The sequence below is a fragment of the Lemur catta genome, chromosome 12, assembly GCF_020740605.2.
Source record: "Lemur catta isolate mLemCat1 chromosome 12, mLemCat1.pri, whole genome shotgun sequence".
Classification (NCBI taxonomy): Eukaryota; Metazoa; Chordata; class Mammalia; order Primates; family Lemuridae; genus Lemur; species Lemur catta.
The window spans coordinates 44,709,918-44,727,951 of NC_059139.1; the positions used below are offsets into that span (position 1 = coordinate 44,709,918).

General features: G+C 36.8%; 1 protein-coding gene across 6 annotated transcripts in view; it reads left to right on the plus strand.

Moving 5' to 3' along the window:
* BDP1 (B double prime 1, subunit of RNA polymerase III transcription initiation factor IIIB) overlaps nucleotides 1–18,034 on the plus strand; it is an 84,464-nt gene that overhangs the window by 44,306 nt on the left and 22,124 nt on the right. For all 6 annotated transcript variants that reach the window (XM_045565829.1, XM_045565828.1, XM_045565831.1 and 3 more), the window contains 7 exons: nucleotides 1,832–1,971; nucleotides 6,557–6,758; nucleotides 7,311–7,501; nucleotides 8,322–8,703; nucleotides 10,584–10,706; nucleotides 16,857–16,893; nucleotides 17,705–17,797. In XM_045565829.1, coding sequence (XP_045421785.1) covers nucleotides 1,832–1,971; nucleotides 6,557–6,758; nucleotides 7,311–7,501; nucleotides 8,322–8,703; nucleotides 10,584–10,706; nucleotides 16,857–16,893; nucleotides 17,705–17,797 — 1,168 coding nt within the window. The remainder of the gene's footprint in view (nucleotides 1–1,831; nucleotides 1,972–6,556; nucleotides 6,759–7,310; nucleotides 7,502–8,321; nucleotides 8,704–10,583; nucleotides 10,707–16,856; nucleotides 16,894–17,704; nucleotides 17,798–18,034) is intronic.

The following is an 18,034-nucleotide window of genomic DNA, read 5'->3' on the forward strand; positions in this document are numbered from 1 at the left end:
CTAGAGTGCTGTGGCGTTAGCCTAGCTCACAGCAACCTCAAACTCCTAGGCTTAAGCAATCCTTCTGCCTCAGCCTCCTCAGTAGCTGGGACTACAGGCATGTGCCACCATGCCCGGCTAATTTTTTTCTATATATATTTTTAGCTGTCCAAATAATTTCTTTTTTTTTTTTGAGACAGTCTCGCTCTGTTGCTCGGGCTAGAGTGCCATGGTGTCAAGCTCACAGCAATCTCAAACTCTTGGGCTTAAGCAATCCTTCTGCCTCAGCCTCTCGAGTAGCTGGGACTACAGGCATGTGCCACCATGCCCGGCTAATTTTTTTCTATATATATAATTTTAGCTGTCCAAATCATTTCTTTCTACTTTTTTAGTAGAGACGGGGTCTTGCTCTTGCTCAGGATGGTCTTGAACTCCTGACCTCGAGCGATCCTCCCACCTCGGCCTCCCAGAGTGCTAGAATTACAGGCGTGAGCCACAGTGCCCGGCCTAACCAGTCTTTTATTGATGGATCTTTTGATACTAGAAAAAAAGTCTTAGTAGTATAATGCCTAAAAATGTCTATTTTAGGTAGTTCTTATTTTTCTGTCCTTTTTTCGGTCTACGAAGACAAAATTTAGATTTAAAGTGATTGTAATCCTTGTTTCAACCAAAAAGTTCTTTTAAAAAAAAAAACAAAAAAAAATTAAACTTACTATTATTATTACTGTTATGATTATTATTATCATCATTATTTTAGAGGCATTGTCTCACCTAAGCTGGAGTGCAGTGGTTCGATCATTTTTCTTTCTTTTTTTTTTTTTTTTAAGAGTTGGAGGTCTCACTGTTTTGCCCAGTCTTGTCTCAAACACCACCTCGGCCTCCCAAGTTGCTGGGGTTGCAGGCATGAGCCACCAGGCCCAGCTATTTTTTATTTTTTAATTCACAGCAGATGGCCGTTGTAGCTTTTAAAACATTTTATAAACATATTACTGCAATAATCTTTGAAACGTTCTCTCTGAGCTAGGCATTCTTGTTTTGGCAGCAGAACATGAATATTATATACCCAGTCTGAATCTTTTTTTTTTTTTTTGAGACAGAGTCTTGCTATGTTACCCAGGCTGGAGTGCAGTGGCATCATCATAGCTCACTGCAACCTCAAACTCCTGGGCTAGAGCGTTCTTCCTGCTTCAGTCCCATACCTCCCGTAGTAGCCAGCACTACAGGCACAAGCCACTACGCCCAACTAATTTTTTCTACTTTTGGTGGAGATGGGGTCTCACTGTTTCTCAGGCTGGTCTTGAACTCCTCACCTCAAGTGATCCTCCTGCCTCAGCCTCTGAGAGTGATAGGATTGCAGGCGTGAGCCTCTGCGCCAGCCCCAATCTGAATCTTTTTTGTTTTTTGTTTTTTTTTTGAGACAGAGTCTCGCTCTGTTGCCCGGGCTAGAATGAGTGCCGTGGCATAAGCCTAGCTCACAGCAACCTCAAACTCCTGGGCTTAAGCGATCCTACTGCCTCAGCCTCCTGAGTAGATGGGACTACAGGCATGCGCCACCATGCCCGGCTAATTTTTTCTATATATATTTTTAGTTGGCCAGATAATTTCTTTCTATTTTTTTTTTAGTAGAAACGGGGTCTCGGTCTTGCTCAGGCTGGTCTCGAACTCCTGAGCTCCAGCGATCCGCCCGCCTTGGCCTCCCAGAGTGCTAGGATTACAGGCGTGAGCCACTGCGCCCGGCCTGAATCTTAATTTTAAAAACAAAATATATTTCTTAGTGATTAAAATATTTTAGGAGCTATGTTCTGCTATTAAGAAAGAAAAACTACACTCATGTGATTTTTTATCTTTTCAGCCAAATTCTCAAATTGGAACTGAAGTTGAAGTTATCTCTTCCAAAGTTTCAAAGTGTGGAATGTATGAAAATCAAAGTCATGTGGTTCTTGTAGAAAACCTTCATGATAACAAAACAAATGTTTTAGATGAAAAGATGAGGTGAGTTTGCTATTAATGAAAAAGCATAAAACTTTACAAAGATAGAGGTTGAATTTTTGCATAATTGATTTTATGTAATTTTGCATGCTGAAAATTTTATGAAAGGATAAAGTAATAATTACTTATGCAACTAGAGTATTTTAAATCTTGCTTCTGAAATACTAAAAGAATTGCATAGCTGATGTCCTCATAATTTGTAATTTCTCTGAAAAGTTTGGAAAACATCCTCATTTTTGGTATTAAAACTAAACTTTTATAGTATACAAAAATTCTTTGTATCTTTTTTAGAAATTGATTACTACTGACTAAAACTCATAAATAGGAAATGATATGAAGTACTTAGTATATACTGTTTTTAGAGGTAATACATCCACGCCACATGGTAAGAGTGATATCTTTTAAATGAGATGAACCAGTAGGGTGAAGAAATTTTAGCATTACCACTTTTATTACTTGAAATCTGCTTTATTATTTTTATTATCTACCACTGAGATGTATGATGCTTTATTATTATTGATGTTAAAGCAGAATGTGTTTCTTTAGTTAAAAACACCTTTCCTTTCTGTATATAATTCATGGTCCATCTAATCTCCTGTCTTTGTAAGTAGAACATGTTTTAGTGAAGTATTTATTACTTTTCCTTTAGAATGTCTTCACTTACGAATATTCCAGCTTCTTTTAAGAATGACATTAGCTTTTTGAGGAAATGCCAAAAATATTATAGTATCCTTTTTTTGCTCTCTCTGGTTAAGTGAAGCCATAGAAATAGAATTTGGGCTGTTACATCATCTGTCTGAACATGTGATGCTATGGATTTTAGATGGCTTTAAATAATTTGCTTTCATTTAGACAGGTTTCTAAAGTGAAGCTTTTTTTTTTTTTTTTTTTAGTATGGATTTCTTTTGTTTCCTTTGTTTTGGTCTTGAACAGCCTTTTAAACATTTTTTAATTGATATATAATAGTTGTACATATTTTTTGGCTACATGTGATATTTTGATACATTCTTGCAATATGTAATGATCAAATCAGGCTAATTGGGATATCTATCACCTCAAACATTTTTCTTTTTGTTGGGAACATTAGAACTCTTCTAGCTATTTTGAAATATACAATAAATTATTGTCAATTATAATTTCCATAGTGTACTATTGAATATTAGAACTTATTCCTTCTATCTAACTGCATTTTTGTACCCATTAACCAGCTTCTCATGATACTCCCTCACACCCCTTTCCTTCCCAGCCTTTGATAAGCACGATTCTACTCTGTAGATGAGATCCATTGTTTTAGCTTCCACATATGAATGAGAACACATCATATTTGTCTTTCTATGCCTGGCTTATTTCACTTAACATAATGACCTCCAGCTCCATCCATGTTGCTGTGAATGACAGGATTTCATTCTTTTGTATGGCTGAATAATATTTTATTATATATATATATATATATATATATACACACACACACACACACACACACACACCACATTTTCTCTATTTGTCTGTTGATGGACACTTGGGTTGATTCCGTATCTTTCTGTTGTGAATAGTGCTACAATAAACATGGGAGTGCAGATATCTTTTTCAGAGGTCCCCAACCTTTTTGGCACTAGGGACCAGCTTCATGGAAGACAGTTTTTCCCCAGACAGTGGGGTGGGGGTGGGTGGAGTGGATGGCTACAGTGGCCCAGTCCCTAACATGCTGCTGACTTGTACCAGTGCAAGGCCCGGGAGCTGGGGACTACAGTCTTGGAAATACTGATTTCCTTTCTTTTGGATATATACCTAATATTGGGGATTGTTTGATCCTATGGTAGTTCTATTTTTAGTTTTTTGAGGAACCTTTATACTGTTTTTCATGATGACTGTACTACTTACTTTACATGCCCACCAACAGTGTATAAGCATTCCCTTCTGTCCACATCCTTGGCAATATTTATTGCTTTTCTTTTTTGTAGAGACGAGGTCTTGCTGTGTTGCCCAGGCTGGTGTGGAATGCTTGGCCTCAAGCGATCCTATGCCTCAGCCTCCAAAGTGCTGGGATTACAGGCATGAGCCACTCTACCCTTCCCAGTATTTGTTATTTTTTGTCCTTTTGATAATAGCCATTTTAACTGGGTTGAGATGGTATCTCAGTGTGGTTTTGATTTGCATTTCCCTGATGATTAATGATGTTGAGCATGTTTTTATATATCTGTTGACTATTTGTATGCCTTCATTTGAGAAATGTCTATTCAAGTCTTTTGCCCATTTTTTAATTGGAATTTTTTTTTGCTATTGTTTGAGTTCCTTATATATTCTCATTATTAATCCTTTGTCAGATGGATAGTTTGCAAATACTTTCTTTCATTATATAGGTTGTCTTTTTACTTTATTGTTTCCTTTGCTCTGCATTGAAAAGCCTTTTTTTTTTTTTTGAGACAGAGTCTCTGTTGCCCAGGCTAGAGTGCTGTAGCGTCAGCCTAGTTCACAGCAACCTCAAACTCCTGGGCTCAAGCGATCTTCCTTCCTGAGCCTCCCGAGTAGCTGGGACTACAGGCATGTGCCACCGTGCCTGGCTGATTTTTCTATATATATATATTTTTAGCTGTCCAGATAATTTCTTTCTATTTTTAGTAGAGACGGCGTCTCACTCTTGCTCAGGCTGGTCTCAAACTCCTGAGCTCAAATAATCCACCCACCTCAGCCTCCCAGAGTGCTAGGATTACAGGCGTGAGCTACCGCACTCGGCCGAAAAGCCTTTTTATATTGCTTTCATTTCTAGATTAAGGCCAATTTTTAGTTTACGTTAATTTCAAGTTCCCTTACCAAGCTATTTCTTTGTTTTCTAAAACTGAACGTTTAAGTGACATGATTGGTATTGAGTATCATGATTGGGGATTCAATTTTTAATTAGCAGTGACCAGAGAATACTTCATTCAGAGGGTACCATTGGAGAAAAGACCTGAAAGAAGGGAAGGAGCATGTCAAGCCAGATGTCCAGGAAGAGGGAACAATAATTAAAAAACACCAAGGCAAGAGTATGCCTGGCTTGCTTGAGGAACAGTAAAGAGGCCAATGTGGGACAGAGAGGAAGAATGGTAGATGTATGAGAGGTAAAGGCTGAGGATGAAGAAGGATAGGTTATGTAGGACTACTGTAAGGATTTTGATTTTTACCCTAAGTAAGCCTTTAAAATACTAGTGACCTTCTGAGGTCAGCCGGTTCCAATGCTCTCATTTATAATTGACTAAATTGACCTAGAGGATTTAAATGACTTACTTGAAGTAACATTGGCAGTTTAGTTTTTAGGATTTATGACTAGCAAATTCTTGCATTTATATAGGCAGTGTTTCTTGAAAGAAATTTTTATTAATATATTTCAAATTGTTTTATGCTTAGCTTTTGGACTTCTTAATGAGAAAGATCTAATTTTACATTTCTTGGGTGGAAATCCATCACCTCCCACTTTTTTTAACCTTTTTTAATTCTTGACATTTATTACAGCTGTTAGCTGTGCTGTAACTAAGACTATCTATCTCTGTATAGTTTTTAAATTAGCTTATTCTTATGTCCAGACTTCTGTATCCATTGGGACCTCAGCACATTGGGCTTATGTATATTTTATTCTTAAATAGCTTTGCATAATCACACTTGATTGTAAATAGCTTATACTTAAGTATGTTTTCCCAAATACATTAGCTGACACTGACACATATTAGCCAGCATCATGACCTTCTTAGAAATTCCTTCAAACTTCCTTGATGTTTCACTGCCAGAGCTTAGTAAGGTTGGTACATTTGGAAATGTGTGAACTACTTTCTCTTCTAGCTAATTTATTTAGAAATATTACTTAAGATTAGTTTTTAATATAGATCTTTCAGAGGACTCATTATAGATACTTACATACCCCATCATTCTTTATAAAAATCCAGGTTTATGTTAGTTTTTAAACTTCCTAATTCAGATCATTGTTAGTTACTATTTTCCAGGAAACCTTAAGATAGCTATTTCGGTTGCCTTGGGAGCTGTGGCTGCTCTGTTGACTGTTAAAACCTTGTCTTTGTCTGATTATCAGGTACAAATGGGTTATATTGAAAACTTTATGACATTGGCTGTCAATAAACTCTTTTCAATGATCTTTCAGGCATGTAGTGGGAGAATAGATTCTAGCTCTTAAGCCTGATCTTGATCCAGAAGGACCAAGGTGGTTATGACTTATATATTTGTTCACACTTTGGGGATCAGTGAAGGCATTTCTTTAAAGTGCCATTATGAGATCCATCTTCAGCTACTGACATTTTTTTAGTATTTAGTTATTTCTCTGAATATTACTTTTGAAGTAGCATAAAATTACATACTAGAATCAATGAATGAAAAAAAGACTAATATTGTAAAATTCTTCAAGCCATACAGAAAATGGAAGCTTTAAAGCTTTTATGTTTTTCCTTTCTTATCAGCAATGTGTAGTTTTGTTTTACATGCTTGGTTTTATAGCCTTTTGAACACAGAATTGGTTTCTATCCAAAATTGTTTGATTTAACAGCTGTTACATCAACAAGAAATTCTGGTTTTGTTCTTCAATATGATTTGTACTTCATTCTAGACATGAAAATAAACCATATGTTCCCAGTCCAGCACAAATGATAAGAAGGAAATTCCAGAAGGCTGAGCCAAATTTGGGAAGAGCACACGGTAAGAAAGAGGATCCAGATATAGAGAAAGGCACAGCAGATCAGAGTGCAGCAAGCAAGCTAGAAGATAATTTATTGCAGCAAGGAGATTCTGACACCCAGTTCCTTCTAAAAGTAAGTTTGGAAAAAAAATTTTTTTTTAATTTTATACTGTAACTATTTTCATGAAAAGTGAATGACTTTCCAGTATTATAAAAATTTAGCAACTCAGAGGTTGGGCGTGGTGGCTCAGGCCTGTAATCCTAGCACTCTGGGAGGCCAAGGTGGGAGGATCGCCTGAGTCAGGAAGGAGTTCGAGACCAGCCTGAGCAAGAGCGAGACCCTGTCTCTACTAAAAAATAGAAAAATTATATAGACAACTAAAAATACATATAAAAAATTAGCCGGGCATGGTGGTGCATGCCTGTAGTCCCAGCTACTCGGGAGGCTGAGGCAGAAGGATCGCTTAAGCCCAGGAGTTTGAGGTTGCTGTGAGCTAGGCTGATGCCATGGCACTCTAGCCCGGGCAACAGAGCGAGACTTTGTCTCCAAAAAAAAAAAGAAAAATTTAGCAACTCATCACTTGTGTGTAGGTGTAAGCTTAGAGGTTTAGGTCAAACCACAAAATGAAATTAACATAAAGATTGTTTCTGGAGTAATATTAGCTAATTTCTTCTTAAATTTAAGGAAAAGGCTGAATTTCTGACATCTCTGGAAGTTTCAGCAAGAAAAGATTATATAGGTTCCAAAGAGTCTGATTTGGCCCAGAAACATGCTGAATTAGAAGTTGGACCGTCTGGAAGCGTTGGAGAAGAAGTTGTAGGAGAGAATTCTATATCTTCAGTCGTTGAAGAGCAGTATCTCAGTAAAATAACAAGGTAACATTTTATTTAACAAATACTTTCAGAATAGGAAATAAAAATCACTTACTGTTCATAAATGTCCTACCTTAACTTACTGACAGAACAAAAAGGTGGCTTGTTAATAGAAATAGAGGCTGTTTTTATTGACAGGTCTGTTTTTTCCCCATGTTTGATTGTTATTTACTACAATTTACTTTTTTATGATCTTCTTAGGAAGATTTTTCTTTCTCAAGTTTAAAATTTCTTGATGTTGAGTCTATTAGACATGAATAGAAGGCTGACCAAAGATGTAGTGTGTATCACCTAAGTAATTAGGGTGCTAATTTAAATGGGGTCACAGACACAAATGAAGAGTACCCTACTTATGTAGTTTTCAAAGAAAGTAGAAGGGAACTTAAGTCCTAAAAAACAGCATTGCTTTGATGGATTTCTGCCTCCTCCCTTTTGACCTAATCTGTTTACCCAGGAGGATAAATCAGTATCACTTTTCGATCCCCTATTCTGTATTGGTTGTGTGTCTTTTATCCCTTTTTCTTCTAACAAGTTTTAGTGTTGTATTTATTTCATCTCTACGTTCATATTACGGTTAAAAACAGCCCAGAATTGAAAACTTACTATGAAAAATTTAGATTTAGATAACTAAGAATTGACTTTGAATGAGAAACTAAGTAGCAGTTAATTCCTTTCTTATTTTCACAGCATAAGGTTTTAAAAGAACAGATGGTGGTAGTTCTCATTTTAATGACTGGAACTGGGGTTTCACTCCTATTTGGTTTTTATTAAAATTATCCTTGTGTACATAGGACCAAAATTCTTATTTTGCTTAAACATCCAGGTGTCCACAACTGTTAAAAGAATCAAATTCCTCCAAAATTGCTCCTGATCGAAGAACTATCTCTTCTGCATCTGAGTGTGAGATAGATCATAGTGAAAGGAGAATGCATAGAAAGATTAAACCGAATGTCACCAAAGGGCGTGGATCAAAACGAATTCGGGGTAAGACCTCTAAGAAGGAACCTAGGGCTTCCAAGGCCATGCTGGTGACTCTTCGGGCTTCCCAGGAAGAAGACGATGATGCTGAGGATTTTGAGTCTGACTATGAAGAAGAAAGCTATCATCTTGCTCCAGAAGAAGTAAACAAAGCTCCAGTGTTTGTACCTGTTGGTCTCAGATCTCCTGAACCTGTTTCTGCTCAGATTGAGGAAACAATGGAAGAGGTAGTTTGTTTTTTTGAATCCTTGGCATTTTATCTTGCTTGGTTCTTTCCTCCTTTTTCTTTTAATGGATCATTATTTATTCTTTTAGTGATCATTGGGATTTAAAGAGTTCATTCTCTAAATAACTTCTACCAAATATAATTTGTTTGGGGCCTAGTGAATAGCGTAAGGAATCAATAGAAGTAGGTTTGTGTGACCTCTTGTGATTATTCAGCTCCTGTGGCCCAGATCCAGTAAGGGAATCAGTATAACAATAATGATAGAAATCTGCTTGCACTTGTATTTGGGAACTGCTTAATCTACTTTCTGATTAATTTTTGGCAGGTTTTTTCTATTAACTCTTTGTAATAAGCTCAGGCTAGTTCTGGTTGGTAGAGAAGGTAGAAGGGACATTTTTTTCATTCTTTTTTTTAAAATTGTGGTAAAATACATATATAATTTACCATCTTAACTATTTTTAAGTGTACAGTTCAGTGGCATTAAGTACATTCATATGTACATGTTGTACTACCATCACCAACATGCATCCACAGAACTATTTTCATCTTGTAAAACAAATTCTGTACCCATTAAACCCTCCCACCTCACCCCTGCCCCCAGCCTTTGGTAACTATCATTCTACTTTTTGTCTCTATGAATTTGACTACTCTAGGAACCTCATATAATCATACAGTAATTGTTTTTATTTGGGGTTGTAGAATAGGATAGTTGTCACAGGAGGACGGGATAATAAATCTTTTTAAGTGCTTTCAACTCATCTCTATTATAGCATTTATGACAATGTATAGTTAGTTGATTACATGTCTGATCTCTTAGATTGTGAGTTCATTGAGAGCAGGAACCAAACTTGTCTTATTTGACCTTGTATCCCTCTAGTGTTTAGGAAGTACTCCATAGATATTAACAGACTGATGATAGAAATTAGGGGAAAGTTAGGGCAAAGTGGGGAAAATGGTAAATGAAATGCCAGGGACTAAGAAGATTAGCCTTAGAAATTTTGCTTACTGGTTATATTAGTCACAGACTCCCTGAAAAAAAAAAAAACCTTAAATGTTTTACTTCTGTCAATTTGCTGTCAATTAGTTTAAGAATTACTGCATTTCAGGCTGGGCAAAGTGGCTCCTGCCTGTAATCCCAGCACTTTGGGAGACCAAAGCAGGAGTATCACTTGAGCTCAGGACTTAGAGGCCAGCCTGGCCAACACAGCAGGACCCCATCTCTAAAATAAAAAAAATTAAAAATTAGCTGGACGTGGTGACGTGCACCTGTAGTCCCTAGCTACTCAGGAGGCTTGAGTCAGGAGACTCTCATGAGCCCAGGAATTTGAGGTAGCAGTGACCTGTCATCATGACACTGTACTCCAGCCTGGGCAACAGAATGAGACTGTGTGTGTCTGTAAATAAAAAAGAATTACTATGTTTCAGTTTCATCTCTTTCTTTTTTTTTTTTTCCTTTTTTTCTTTTTTTTTGAGACAAGTTTTCTCTCTGTTGTCTGGGCTAGAGTGCAGTGGCATCATCGTAGCTCACTGCAACCACAAACTCCTAGGCTCAAGCAAGCCTCCTGCCTCAGCCCCCGGAGTAGATGGGACTACAGGCACATACCACCACACCTGACTAATTTTTCTATTTTTTGTAGAGACGAAGTCTCGCTGTGTTGCCCAGGCTGGTCTTGAACTCCTGGCCTCAAGTGATCTCCCCACCTGGGTCTCCCCAAGTGCTGGGATTGTAGGCATGAGCCAGGCCCATTTTAGTTTCTTAATTGTGTATGAATATGGATTCTTTCTTCATTTTAACATTTCATTTTACTTATGTGGAAAATGAGGTTTTGTTTTGCTGTTTATAGTATGCCAAAATGAAATAATAAAACTTTATTTTGACAGCTTGAAATAACTGTAAATGTCCCAGATATAGGATGCATAGCTGTTGTTCAGCATCAGCTCTCAAACACAGATGTGACTACTCAGGAAATGAAACAAGAAGAAAATTTGAATGCGTCGTCATTTGTAAGCATCTATTTTAATGTTTTGGCCTTGTATTCTTCATTTACTTTCAAAAACTGGAGGTTTATTTTTAACCTTTAGGTTTATAAATAGTTCTTAGCTAATTTCTCTTATGTAGGGAGCTGTGAATTTGACCAGTAAAAACTAGTGAATAATCCACAGATTTTATATTTGACTTGGAAAGCACTGATTTTTTTTTTCTTTTTGTATGTAGGTAAAGCTTTTAATATCCTTATAGAATTTTTTTTTTTTTTTTTTGTGAGACAGGATCTTGCTCTGCCGCCCAGGCAGGAGTATAGTGGCTGGTTCGTAGCTCACTATAGCCTCAAACTCTGGGCTGAAGTGATCCTCTTAACTCAGCATCCCTAGTAGCTAGGACTACAGGTGTGCACCACTACACCCTGCTAATTTTTTAAAAAATGTTTTCTGTAGAGATGGGGTCTTGCTATATTGCCCAGCCTGGTCTCCAACTCCTGGCCTCAGGTGATTTACCACCTCAGCCTCCCAAAATGCTAGGACCACATAGATTTTTACATTAAAATTCTGTTGCATTAAATTTATATTAAATATAAATTACTTAAAATATATTTAGTTGTATTTTGTTTGCATTCTTCCATATTTGGTATTTATTTTGTTTTTGCAAGTGAAGAGCTGGAATTGTAACTTTTTAAAACAGCTTTATTGAGATATAATTCATACACCATACAGTTCATCCATTTAAAGTGCATGATTCAGTTATTTTTCTTATATTCACAGAGTTGTACAAACATAACTGCAGTCAATTTTAGGACATTTTCATCACCTCAAAAAGGACATTTTCATCACCTCATTTTTCATCACCTCAAACCCATTAGCAGTCACTCCTCATTTCTTCCTAACTCTCCCCAGGTGAAGGGAACCAGTAACCCACTTTTTTTTTTCTTTTAAAGGAAGATAATCTAATTTAATAGCATCATAAGTTTCAACCCAAAGAGAACAATTAGTAGCAACACTGATTGAGTTGTATCATCTCCTTTCTCCCCAGCCCAGCACGCCACCATCACTGCCTGAGGATGAAATAGCAGGGACTGGTATTTCACCAATGTGAAGGCCAGCTACATATAACCTGTCCCACAATACCCTACACAGTTACCTATTTTTATCTTAAAAATACTGATATACAAAGTCTCTTTTAGCAGCAAACAGGCCTATGAACACAAGGTCTTCTCTGCTAGAAAAGTATTACTCTTTGAAATGGGGCTATGTTTACAAATTTTATTTTCTATCCCAAAAATACATATAAATGAAAACCTGCTCTTCAAATGCTGGGAGGCCTTTGCCTAACATTGTCATATGAAAATCGGTATCAGCTCTTTAACACATAATTTATATGTGTACATACATACACACTATATGTAAGTAGTCAATACTTTTCTACTTACACATATTCCTCTGGTGGAAAATTAGGAAACTGGGAAATTCCCCAGCTTTCCAGCCTTGGGAAGGTAAATGCCTCTCTGAACAATTTTTTTAAAGATGAAATGTTTAGAAATATGTAAATAAAACAACTTCCTTCAGATATATACACATGCTGTTAGAATAACATAAGGACCCTGCCACATAGTGACAGTGTATTTCTCAAAGGAAAAAAAAAAGGAGATAACATTTGAATAAAAACGCAAAATTGAAAAATAGGTAATATGATCAAAATTGTTATGTACACGCTCCATGAAGAAATCAGGGATTCTCTCATGGAGAACAGATCCACAACCCATTTCAGTAACCTACTTTTTTTCTCTATAGATATGTGTATTATGGACATTTTGTAGAAATGGAATTATAAAATCTGGTCTTTTGTGTCTGGCTTCTTCTGATGTTTTCAGTATTCATCAGTGTTATAGTATGTATTAGTACTTCATTCCTTTTTGTAGGCAAACAATATTCCATACTGGTTGCACTACATTTTGTTTATTCATTCATTTATGAGCATTTGGGTTGTTTCCATCTTTTGTCTATTATAAAAAATACTGCTATAAACATTCATGTACAAGTGTTTGTGGACATATGTTTTCATTTTTATTGGGTATATTCCTAGAAATGAAACTGCTGGGTCATTTGAGGAATTGCCAAATTGTTTTCCTAAGCAGCTATTTCATTTTACATTCCCACCAATAGTGTGTAAGTTTTCCTATTCTTTCACATCCTTGCCAACATTTGTTATTTGATTTTTGTGATCTAACTATTCTAGTGAGTGTGAAGTGGTATCTCATTGTGGTTTTGATTTGTGTTTCCCTAGTGACTAGTGATTTTTTTTTTTTTTTTGAGACAGAATGTCACTCTATTGCCTGGGCTAGAGTGCCCTGGCATCAGCCTAGCTCACAGCAACCTCAAACTCCTAGGCTCAGGCAGTTCTCTTGCCTTAGCCTCCTCAGTAGCTGGGACTACAGGCATGTGCCACCATGCCTGGCTTAATTTTTTCTATATATTTTTAGTTGTCCGGCCAATTTCTATCTATTTTTAGTAGAGATGGGGTCTTACTCTTGCTCAGGCTGATCTTGAACTCCTGACCTTGAGTGATCCTCCTGCCTCGGCCTCCCAGAGTACTAGGATTACAGGGCTGAGCCACCCACGCCTGGCCCGTGACTGGTGATGTTGAGCATCTTTTCATGTGCTTATTGACCATTTGTATATCTTCTTTGGAAAAATGTCTAAGATCTTTTGTTAATTTTTTTACTGGGCTATTTTTTTTTTTTCTTTTGAGATAGAGCCTCACTCTGTGGCCCCAGCTAGAGTGCAGCAGCATCATCATAGCTCACTGCAATCTCAAATTCCTAGGCTCAAGTGATCCTCCTTCCTCAGCCTCTCAAGTAGCTGGGACTATAGGCGCGTACCACCATGCCCAGCTAATTTTTCTATTTTTTTGTAGAGACAGGGTCTCACTGTTACTCAGGCTGATCTTGAACTCCTGAGCTCAAACAATCCTCCTGCCTTGGCCTCCCAGAGTGCTAGGATTACAGACGTGAGCTACCGTGCCTGGCCTAATTGTCTTTTTAAGGAGTTGTAAGAATTGTTTATATTAATATATTCTGAATACAAGTTCCTTATCAGAAATATGTTTTGCAAATATTTTCTCTCATTCTGTGGGTTGTCCTTTCACTTTCTTGGTGGTTTCCTTTGAAACATAAAAGTTTTAATTTTGATGAAGTCCAATTTATCTATTTTTTCTTTTGTTGCTCATGCTTTTGGTGTTATATCTAAGAATCCTTTGCCAAATCCAAGGTCCTGAAGATTTACACTTATTTTTGTTCTAAGAGTTTTGTGGATTTTGCTTTTGCATTTAAGTCTTTGATACCTTTTGAGTTAATTTTTGTATATAGTATGATAACTTCATTATCCAACTTCATTCTTTTGTGTGTGGCTATCCAGTTGTCCTGTCACCATTTGTTTGAAAAGACTGTTCTTTTCCCAATGAATGGTCTTGGTACCTTTATCAAAAATCAGTTTACCATAGATGTGTAGGTTTGTTTCTGGACTCTCAGTTCTATATGTCTATTCTGGTGCTGGTGATGCTATATTTATTGTTGCTTTACAGTGAGTTTTGGAATTGAGAAATATAAGTTCTACTTCCTTCATTTTCAGAATTGTTTTGGCTATTGTGGGTCTCTTTCGCTTTCATATGAATTTTAAAATCTTGTCAGTTTCTGCAAAGAAGTCATCTGGGATTCTGATTTGGATTGCATTACATCTGCTTATTAGTTTGAGGGATGATATAACTTTAACAATGTTGAGACTCCATCTATGAACATGGGATGTTTTCCCATTTATGTAGATCTTTATTTTCTTTCAACAATGTTTTGTAGTTTTTAGACTATAAGGTTTGTCCTTCATTAAATTTATTTAAAAATACGTTGTCATTTTTGTTGCTATTGTCAATGGAATTGTTTTCTTAATTTCATTTTTGGATTGTTCACTGCAAGTGTATTGGAATACAATTGATTTTTATGTATTAGTCTTGTATCCTGCAATTTTGCTGGACTCTTTTATTCTGATGGTTTTTTAGTGGATTATTTAGGATTTTCCATATGCAAGATCATGTCATCTGTAAATAGAGATAATTTGACTTCTTCCTTTCTGTGTTAGTTTTCTAGGATAGCTATAATAAAGTATAGATGCCCTTCAAGTTATGATGGGGTTACATCCCAGTAAACTCATTGTAAAGTTAAAAACTCCTAAGTTGAGAACTCTCTGGACCACAAACTGGGTGACCTAAAACCACAAAAATTAGGCCAGGTGGGGTGGCTCTTGTCTGTAATCCTAGCAGTCTGGGAGGCCGAGGTGGGAGGATCTCTTGATGTCAGGAGTTTGAGACTAGCCTGAGCAAGAGTGAGATACTGTCTCTACAAAAAATAGAAAAGTTAGGCGGGCGTGGTGGCATGCACCTATAGTCCCAGCTACTTGGGAGGCTGAGGCAGGAGGATTGCTTGAATTCAGGAGTATGAGGTTACAGTGAGCTATGATCATGCCATTGTTACTCTGTCTGTGGTGACAGAGGGAGGCTCTGTCTCACAACAAAAAACCACAAAAATTTATTTTCTCATAGTTCCAGAGTCTAGAAGTCCAAAATCAAGGTGTTAACCAGTACTGATTCCTCGTGGAGGATCTGAGGAAGAACCATCCCGTGCCTTTCCTCCTGCCTTCTGGTGGTTGTCGGCAGTCCTTGTTATTCCTTGGCATGTGGCAGCATAATTCCAACTGCTGCTTCCATTGCTAATGATATTTTTCCTGTGTATATGTCTGTGTCTCCTCCTCCTCTTATAAGGACACCAGTCATACCAGATTAGGGTTAATCCTAATCCTCATCTAAACTTAATTACATCTGTGAAGACTCTGTTTCCAAATAAAGTCACATTCACAGCATTGGGGATTTGGACTATAACACATCTTTCTGGGGGACACAATTCAATCTGTAGCACTTCTGATCTGGATGCCTTATTGTCCCTTTTCTTGCCTAATTGCCCTGCATAGAACCTCCAGTTCAATGTTTAATAGAAGTGGTGAGAGTGAACATTTTTGTTTTATTCCTTAAGTATGTTGTTAGCCATGGGTTTTTAATAGATGCTCTTTATCATGTTGAAGTTGTCATCTATTCCTAGTTTGTTGAGTGTTTTTATCATGAAAGGGTGTTGGAATTTGTCATATGCTGTTTCTGCATCTATTGAGATGTTCATGTGATTTTTTTTTTATTGTACTGATGTTTGGATATTAAACTAAGCTTGAATCCCTGGGGTTAAATCTTACTTGGTCATGATATATAATTTTTATATAATATGTTGTTGGCTTTGGTTTGCTAATATTTTATTGATGTTTTTATTTCCGTGTTTATAGTAGATACTGGTCTGTAGTTTTCTTGTGATGTCAGCAGCTGAAGTCCTGCCCCCATGAGGAAGAATGCTCTCTAGCTGGGACCTGTAGGGAATGGGGGCCCTGTTTTCTTGTCTACAGCAGTCTGAGTCTCTGCCATGCTGAGCTGGGAGAAAGGAAGGAGAAAACAGTCTTGATTCACATAGACTGTGACTGTTGTTAGCAAATTTTCATAGGTTTTCTTGAATAGATGTTTCTTCATTTGCTTTTTGCTCTTAGGACCATTTCCAGAACCTTTAAGTGTTTTATTTTGTTTTCTTAAATCAGTTTCACTGCGAGTGGGATAGTGGAGCTCCTCAAGCTGTCGCTTTCGACATTGATCCTGTAACTTCTTAATTTGTTAAAATTCATTTAAGTTTTCAGCCACCTAGTAGTGTGTATAAAACTTGCAATACCCTTCAGACCTTGGTTTCCATTGGGTAAAAACTTGCAGCAGTTATGACTATAGAGTTGAGAGATTTTGACAGTGAAGAAGTAGAGTACAATGGTAGATGTACATAGCAATATGATCACAGTTAAGATTTGCATATAATAAAACAAAAGTAAAATCAGGGGCAAGAGACAAAGGAATTTGGCTTTTAAGTTATTCCTGTTCTTATGAAATTTTATGAATAATTATAAATTAAGAAAAAAAACCAGTTTCCTCTATTATGACTAAAAGTATAGAAAAACCTATAAAACATAGTGCTTTTTGAGAAAGAACATGTGTTCAGGGAAATAACTTAAGATGTTACTTATCTTTTCTTCTTTTAGGAAATGACCACAGGTGAACATATTCAAGAGGAACCAGGTAACCTAACCAGGAAGCTACTAAAGCTACTTTATTAACACTAGTACAGTGATTTAGTAATGGTGATAGTAAATGAGTCCATTTACTGGAGAGTTGAACAAAAAGTTTCAGCTATTGAATAGTTCATCTCTATTAAAAACTTGGATTGGGCCGGGCGAGGTGGCTCACGCCTGTAATCCTGGCACTCTGGGAGGCCGAGGCGGGTGGATCACTCGAAGTCAGGAGTTCGAGACCAGCCTGAGCAAGAGCGAGACCCTGTCTCTACTAAAAATAGAAAGAAATTATCTGGCGAACTAAAAATATATATAGAAAAAATTTGCGGAGCGTGGTGGCACATGCCTGCAGTCCCAGCTACTCAGGAGTTTGAGGCAGTAGGATCGCTTAAGCCCAGGAGTTTGAGGTTGCTGTGAGCTAGGCTGACGCCACGGCACACACTCTAGCCCGGGCAACAAAGTGAGACTCTGTCTCAAAAAAAGAAAAACTTGAATTCTAGGAATGTTACTTTAGAAGGTGAGTTAAATGTTTGATAAAGAAGTATTTGTTAAGTGTTTCCTCTGGATCTGCACAGATGAGAGCATTTTTGGGAAGGTATTATTTAATGGGAGGTTGGTGTTTAAAGTGAATAAAAATCACTAGTGATTATTTCTTTATTTGTAGTGTATAACCTGAACAAAATACCACCCTAGTAAGGTAATAGTGGTACAGAGGATATTGAAACCTGTTACTGTAAGATAAACCCCTGAATTAAAAATCTTAAGTAAAAAAAATTGCCTGATTCTTCTGTTTTAATGTTGGTATATTTCCTCACAAGGTACGAATGATGGAAGCACTGAAGCTGCCATAACTTTACTTACTATGGGAGATCTAGTATTGCAGTCAGAGATCACTCCTGAACAGGGTGATGGTAAGAATGCAAGATAAGTCCTACCAAACAATAGAAATTTAAAATCTAACTTCTAAGAAATTATACCTACATTTGAAATTTTTTTTTTTTAATAAGCTTTTCATATATGAAGTTGTCATCACTTTGTTTTTTTTTCTAGAAAAGGTAATGTGTTTGTTCAGCCACTATTTTACTTAACCCTTTTAGGTGGAATGACAGCTAATTCAAGATAATACACTTGATTTATTAAGAATAATT